General features: G+C 47.7%; 2 protein-coding genes across 4 annotated transcripts in view; one reads left to right on the plus strand and one right to left on the minus strand.

Moving 5' to 3' along the window:
• Positions 1-2,216, plus strand: part of Stat2 (signal transducer and activator of transcription 2) — a 22,950-nt gene extending 20,734 nt beyond the window's left edge. For all 3 annotated transcript variants that reach the window (XM_023707363.1, XM_023707362.1, XM_004647112.2), the window contains 2 exons: positions 276-586; positions 985-2,216. In XM_023707363.1, the coding sequence (XP_023563131.1) occupies positions 276-586; positions 985-1,124 (451 nt within the window). In that variant the 3' untranslated portion in view covers positions 1,125-2,216. The remainder of the gene's footprint in view (positions 1-275; positions 587-984) is intronic.
• Positions 2,217-5,492: 3,276 nt separating this feature from the next.
• Positions 5,493-6,581, minus strand: Il23a (interleukin 23 subunit alpha). The gene is made up of 4 exons (XM_004647063.1): positions 6,420-6,581; positions 6,044-6,145; positions 5,734-5,880; positions 5,493-5,651 (listed from the first exon to the last, which is right to left on the minus strand). Exons 1-4 carry the CDS (start codon positions 6,579-6,581, stop codon positions 5,493-5,495), a joined length of 570 nt encoding a protein of 189 aa, XP_004647120.1.
• Positions 6,582-7,422: the final 841 nt, after the last annotated feature.

The raw sequence follows: 7,422 nt of genomic DNA on the forward strand, positions 1-7,422 counted from the left end.
ATTTGTGTGTGTGGCCAGCTCAGTCCACCAGGGGGCGGGGCTGGCTGGCATGTGGTGCTGGGGGATTGAACCGCGGTCCCTGATGCCTTGCCGAGCTTGTTCTAAGTAGGTGCTTTAGACCACTGAGCCATCTCACCAGCCCAAGCAACTTACTTTTAAGGTCTCTCAGTTAGAAAATAAGATTCAAACTCTTTAGAAGCCTAACTCCAAAGCCCACGTTCCACTTCACCTAAACCACTGAGCCCGGTTGTCTTTGTCTATCTTGGGACATCTAGGCAGGTGGATGAGCTGCAGCAACCTCTGGAGCTTAAACAGGAGCCAGAACAGGAGGCCTTAGAGCTGGAGCAAAGACTGATGCCAAAGCTAGAGCCGGGAATAGGCCTGGAGTTAGAGCCCCTGCTGGAGACAATCCTGGACCTTGGATCAGCGCTGGAGCCTGCGTCGGAGCCCACTCTGGAGCCAGTTCTGGACCTGAAGCCAGGGCTGCAGCCTGAACTGGAGCCCCCTGTGTTCATAGGATCACAGCCAGGGCCAGATTCAGATCTGCCTGAGGAACTGCAAAACTTGAGCACTGTTGACATGGAAAGTAAGTGATGAGCTGGGGAGATAGCTCAGGGGCTTAAGCACCTGCCCCGAAAGTACAAGGTCCTGAGTTCAATCCCTAGTGCCAAAAAAAAAAAAAAAAGAAAAAGTGATGAGACAGGACAAAGGGAAAGGTGACACTTTCCCTTTTTTCCCCTGCCCTCCCCCACCATTATAGAAGAGGTTGAACTCCAAGCTCCTCATGGGGAGAGGCTCATTTCCTGGTGATTCCTTTGATTAGGAAGTGCTCATGCCTCTCCCACCTATCCTGTTCCTCCATGGTTCATGTCCCCTTCCCACAAGTCCTGTCCAGGTCTTTCTTACATGCTCCTACACTTTTCCTGCTGGGCTGGGGCCTCACAAGTGAGTTCCGGGCCCAACTATTCTCTTCTGATTCCCTAGTCTTCAGGAACAGTGTGAATATTGAAGAGATCATGCCGAATGGGGACCCACTGTTGGCTTGCCTGAGCATCGTGGATGAGCCATACATCTCCTGCGCCAGCCATTTCTGCACAGACGGATCCTTGAATCCTGACTGCTAGGATTCAAGCTGTATTTCCTCTGTTATTTGCATTTTTTTGTCCTTCCCACTCCCCACATCATGACTGTGCTCCAAGGATAAGAACTCGGGCGTTCTCACCTGGAGTTCAGGGAGAGGTGAAAGAATAACTTGGGTATGGAAGGGACACCAGACTCAGACATGTGCTGGCCACAGTTCTGAAAGGATCTGGGAGGCTACCTGCTGTGTTGGGTGGTACAAGGGTACTCAGGAGGTCGGGACAGGTGGGCGGTAGTTGAAGGGCCCAGGGCAAGGACTTCTCTTCAGTGTGAAGGGATATCAATATTTTAATGGCTTGTACATCTAAATTGACGCACAGTAGCATTAGGCCTCAGTGGGAGGCACAGACACATGAAGAATCCACTACCACCCCTTTTCTGTTTAGATTTTATTGAACCCAGGGCCTTCCTTATGTGTGTTAGGTAAGGCTCTACTGCAAAGCTGTATCTCTAGCCCTTCGTTTCTCTCCTCTGGTTCCTAGCATAACGTTTTCCTTTCTTCCCTTTACTTCTGACTCCAGGTCTCAGTTTCTCCTTTTCGGCAGGGCTGAGAGCTTCCTGCTTTAGCCCACCATGTGAAGCTCTGTTCTCAGAAGGCAATAGGAGTGAAAATGCCTTCTTAGCAATCTCCTGCTCTTCTCTGCTCCCTACGCTGCCTGCATCCATTCTCCCATAAAATGATCCTGCCAGCCTACCCTGAAAAACTTTGTACCATATTTAGGCTACCAGTCCTCCACTTGCCCAGTGTAGAGATTTCAGTCCATAATTGTTTGGCTGCAAGGCAAGATAGCTTGGAAGAGGGAGATCAAATCACAGAAAAAAAGTTTATGGCCAGCAGAAGACAGCAAAAGCAAAGGCCCAGTGCTTAAGAGACAAAAATGACTTCTAGAAACTGGGATTGTAGGTTTTCTGGGAATTTGGGTATTGCTTTTTGCAGTATTGAATAGAATGTAATGTTTTACAGAAGGAAAACACCCAGCCTTAGCTATTTTTCCTTTAAGATATAATGCCTCTTGGACTGGGGAGATGGCTCAGTGGAATATGAGCTTCCCTGGCAAGCGCAAGGGCCTGAGTTCAATCCCTGGTTCCGGAAAAAAAAAAAAGATACCATGCCTCTTTTAAATAAAAAGATACAATGCCTTTAAAAAAAAAAAAAAAAAAAAAAAGATACAATGCCTCTTTTAATATTTTTTATTTTTGGTGGAACTGGGAATTGAACTCAGGCCCTTGCATTTGCGAGGGAAGCGCTTATTCCACTGAGCTATCTCCCTGGCCCCACAATGCCTCTTTTTAAAAATAAATGTATGGGGGCCAGAGAGATGGCTCTGTAGAATAAGCGCTTGCCTGGCAAGTGCAAGGGCCTGAGTTCAATTCCTGGTTCCGCAAAAAAAAAATAAATAAATAAAAATAAATGTATGGTTTACCTGAAAGCAAAATTTCTGTTTCTTGGGTAAAGACATGGGCAGAGACCAAGTTCCTGAAATTTAGAACTTTGAAGGTTGATCACAGAAGCCTGGAGATAACCACACTGTATCCACACCTGGGGAGCTCTAGGGCCCACTGCCACAGCTCCGAGATGGGTTTTTGGGATACCTTGAAATATAAATGAAAGTGAAGCTCTGCACATTGGCTATCCCCCTGCCTGGAATGTCATTGGAACCATCATCCTGATCTGAAAGGGACCTTCCTAAGCAAAAATGCCTAATAAACTTTGTCCTCACCTGGAAGAGCTTCACTGTAGAACTTCACTTCTCCGTTCGGAAAGTTAAATTACCCCCCACAATCGGGAATCAGACTTCTGACCTCATGCTTGCCAGGTAGGTGCTATGTCACTGAGCTAAATCCCCAGCAAAGTCCTTAAGGACATCAGCATATGGGGATGAAGCTGGCAAATAGGCAAATCATTTCTCTTCTATTCACCCTAGGGTACTGCTGTTACCATTTCTTCTTGCCCCTCAGACTGTAGGGTGGGAGTGAGTGGCTATATATCACTGTCCCATTGTGATTGGTGCCAATCCCATGACAAACCCAGGCCTGACTTCACTGCATGTTCCTGTGATGCTGGGACTATAGAGAAAAGCAAAGAAAATAATCATTAGCCTCTTTCCTCTTTTTTTTTTTTAATTTTTTATTTTAATTTTTGTGTATTTGGTATAGGGTCTCACTATACAGACTGGACTCATGGTGATCCTCCTGTTTTCAACCTCCTCAGCACTGGGATTATAGGCATGCCTCACCGTGCACAGACTTAATCAGTGGCTCAGTGCAGTCTGGGGTGGGGCCAGCGCAGCGTGTGGGACTGGGGATCGAGCCCTGGTTCCTGTGTTTGCCAAAGCAGGTGCTAAGTCCAGTGGTACAACATCTTTCCTCTTTATTTTTCCAAATATTTTGTTCGTTTTTTGTTTTTTGAGGCAGTCTCATAGTTCAGGCTGACCTCAAATTTACATTGATCCTGCTGCCTCAGCCTTCTGAGTGCTGGGATTGTGTGTGTGTGTGCTGCCACACCAGGCCTGCAAACCCCCTTCTGAAGGGTTTATAGATTATTTTTTAAGGGAGAACCCTAATGGTTCAAGGGATTTGTCTTCCTAGAAGGCCCTTCCCACTCAAAAGTCAGCTGATTTTGATCCTGCACTCATCAGGGTCCTATCTTTGGCTATATTCTTGGGCCAGAAAGTGAGGGAGAACACTGGGTGAAGGAGCAGGTAGCCGGCCCCAAGGAGTGCCTATACTTTCTAGTCACAACCTCATAATCCCTTTCTGCTTTCTCAACCATCCACTCTAGCAACTAAAAAAAGACCCGGTTTTGTTTTTTTTTTTTTTTTTTCTGATTTTTTGAGAGGCCTCACTATGTCACTCAGGCTGGTCTTGAACTCACTGTGTAGCCCAGGCCGGCCTCAAATTCATGTCACTCCTGCCTCAGCCTCCAAAGTTCTGGAATAATAGGCATGTGCCACCACACCCAGCTCCAAATATTCTTTTTTTTTTTTTTGGTGGAACCGGGGATTGAACTCAGGCCCTTGCACTTGCCAGGGAAGCGCTTATTCCACTGAGCCATCTCCCCAGCCCCTCAAATATTCTTTATAGCAAGGAGTCATGAAAGAACACCATTGTCCTTTCCACCATAGACTTTAAGGACTTTCCCCCATAGTCCTTAAGAATGGAAGAAATGTGTTTTGTAATCCCATGCTTCTACTTTTTTCCAACTGAGCCTAGAAATTAAGATTCATAGAGCTTGTATTGGGGTTTACTAGAGAAACATACATAACACAAGATATACAAGTGTGGGGGCTGGAGAGATGGCTCAGTGGTCTAAAGCACCTACTTGAAACAAGCTTGGCAAAGCACAGGGACCACGGTTCGATCCCCAGCACCACATGCCAGCCAGACCCGCCCCCTGGTGGGCTGAGCTGGCCACACACACACACAATAAATAAATGTAATAAATAAAAATAAATAAATATTAAAAAAAAAAAAGATATACAAGTGTGTATCTTTCTGGTGACAACTTCCCAAGAGAACATGCCTTTCATAAAAGATCTCCTTCATCCCTCTCCAGAAGAGAAGAGGAAGCATAAGAGGAGCACCTGGTGTGAGCCCCAGTTCCTACTTCAAGGATGTGAAGTGCCCAGGATGATATAAAATCACCACAGTCTAGCCAGACACACAGACAGTAGTTCTGTCTGCTGGCTGCTCCACTGTCTTCTGCCAGCAGCCTACAGGAGGAAAAGCATGGCTCCCAGAAGGATGCTCCTTCAAGAGGAAGCACTAACAGTACCCTGAATCAAGATGAATGGGAAGCCATTCCAGTGAACATATTTTAGATATAAATTAAAAACAAAGTTGGGGGGGCTGGGCAGATGGCTCAGTAGGATAAGCATTTGACTGACAAATGCAAGGATCTGAGTTCAATCCCCGGTTCCACCAAAAAAAAAAAAAAAAGGGCCAGGGCTAAGGGATAGCTACCCTAGAGGATGGGTCCTCCACACCCTAGAGTGTAAAATTGCTAAACTGATTTAGTTTCTGAACTTCTCAAGTTAACAATCAACCAACCACTGTGTAGAGCCACATAAATAAGTCTTTATTGAAAAAAAATAACATAATTCCTTATAAATATAATAAATAATCCTCCCCAAACTGTGAGGATAAATAATACCAAAATTTCCCTTCCCATCTAATAAATATGCAGCTTTGTCACAGGTCAGCATCATAAAGTCAGTATTGGTCATTTTTTAACAAGCAAGTCCTGTTAGAATTCACAGACTGACTCACTTGCTGCCTCTCAAGTGCCTGGGCTAATAGATTTATCACTCCCAAGCCACGGAGTGCTGAGTACCATCCTTAAGCTGTTGGCATTAGGGGCTCAGGGTTGCTGCTCCATGGCCAAAGACGCGGGCAACTACAGCCACAAAGGCCTGGAGGCTGCGAAAGATCTTGATACGCAGAAGGAGGCGCTGCCAAGGCTGGTTGGGACTGAGGCTGAGAGTCTGAGGCTCCCATTGGTGACCCTCAGGCTGAAAGGAGGCAACACACAATCAGGACTGTCCATCCCAGGCCCTGAGGGTCCCCTCCCACTCCCCAGGATCTGGTTCCTACCTGCAGGAGTTGGCTGAGCCCCAGCAGGGAGGCATGGAGCTGGCCTACAGGGCCATCAGGGTGTAGCGAAGGCTCCCCTGTAAAAATGTCTGAGCCCAGTAAATGCTGGTAAAAAACCAGACCCTGGTAGATCCTCTGCAAACAGAACTGGGAAGAGAAGAAGCAATGAAAGCAGGTAAGTACTCTTCTTCATTCACTGAAGACCAACCCGGTTCTTTACTGTGCTCAGACACAACCTGTAGTTCACCTCCTTGCCCACCCGTGTCCCTAATCCCCTCTGCCGCATGGCTCAGCTTCGTATCAGTGATACCTGACTGTTGTCCTTGAGTCCTTCGGGATCACACCCATCGCCACACTGGATATGGGGGACATCATCTGGAGGCTCTTCATCTTGCTCTTCTCTTGGTGGATCCTGGAATGAAGGAAAGGATAAAGCACCTTTTTTGTGTGTGCTAAGGCTGGAACCCAGGGCCTATGCCTGCTAGGCACGCGCTCCGCCACTGAAACATCCACAGCTCACCAAGTGTGAAGCCCACCAGCAACTTGGGATCTTGTTTTCCCGGGGCCCCAGGTTCCCATCCTCTCTCACTCCCTGATGCCCTTCAGCCCTATATCTTCCACCCAACCCTGCAGCCACCAAAGACCGGAGAGGTTTGCACTGTTTGGTCCCAGTGTTAGACACTCACCCCTTCTCCTACTGATGGATGTGCTCTCCAAGCCAGCGTGCAGAGCTTCTGTGACAGCTGCTGGCACTGGGCCCAGGCAGGGCTGCTGCTCCCAGAGACCACTCGGGCCTGCACAGTCCAGGGGAGCAGCAGTAGCAGCATCACAGCTGTGCTTCCCAGCATCTTGTCACCTGCTTCTCCAATCTGGCTGGCTCAGTTTCTTACACCAGTCCTGGTGGAATCTGCCCACTCCCCTTGCTCTGGGCCAATTCTCTTCTGTTCTGTGTCTGGTTCTGGTTCTTGCTGTTCACAGAGTTTCTGAGCTGGTTCCCCTTGTTTTTCTCCCTTTGTCTGTGAGTCTTTTAAAGGTCTCTCCAGTGCAAGGCCCGCCCTTGACACCAGCAGGTGACTCACAGCAGGTGGGATTCCCCTCCCTGCATCATCTGCCTCAGCGGGGAGCCCAGGTATGCATCTGCTGCTCCAGGGGAAATGATTAGGAAGGTTGCTGTGGCTAGAGGCCTGGGACAGGACACATGTGTAATGCTCTCCAGGAATCGAAATGGCCATAGAGGGGTGGGGGAAGTAACAAACATTTAAATTAATCTGGCCTCAAGAGTTCCTTCCTGATTAATCTGATTTTCTTTTTTTTTTTTTTTTTTTTCTTCCCAAACCTAATTTCCTCATTTCCTCTTGCTTGAGCAAAAACCCAAACAGAAGCCCTTGCTCATCTCGCGGGAGGATGGTAAAGGAAAATGGGGTAAGGTTTGGTTCGAACCTGATGTCCACTATGTAAGAAAAAAGGGCCTTTTTTTTTTCTCCACTGGAAACTGATCTTTTCACTGGTGGCTCTGGCTTTAAAGAAGACACAAAGGCACTTTGTTCTGCTTAGGCAGGCACAGGGACCGGGGCTTGATGCCCAGCTTGCCGTGTCAGCCCCATCCCTGGGGTGTGATGAGAGGGGAATGAGACTGGGAGTGGCAGCGCACCCCTGTAATCCCAGTGCTTGGGTGGCTGAAAACAGGAG

The sequence above is a fragment of the Octodon degus genome, unplaced genomic scaffold (genome assembly GCF_000260255.1).
Source record: "Octodon degus isolate 3935 unplaced genomic scaffold, OctDeg1.0 scaffold00287, whole genome shotgun sequence".
In the NCBI taxonomy this organism is placed as follows: Eukaryota; Metazoa; Chordata; class Mammalia; order Rodentia; family Octodontidae; genus Octodon; species Octodon degus.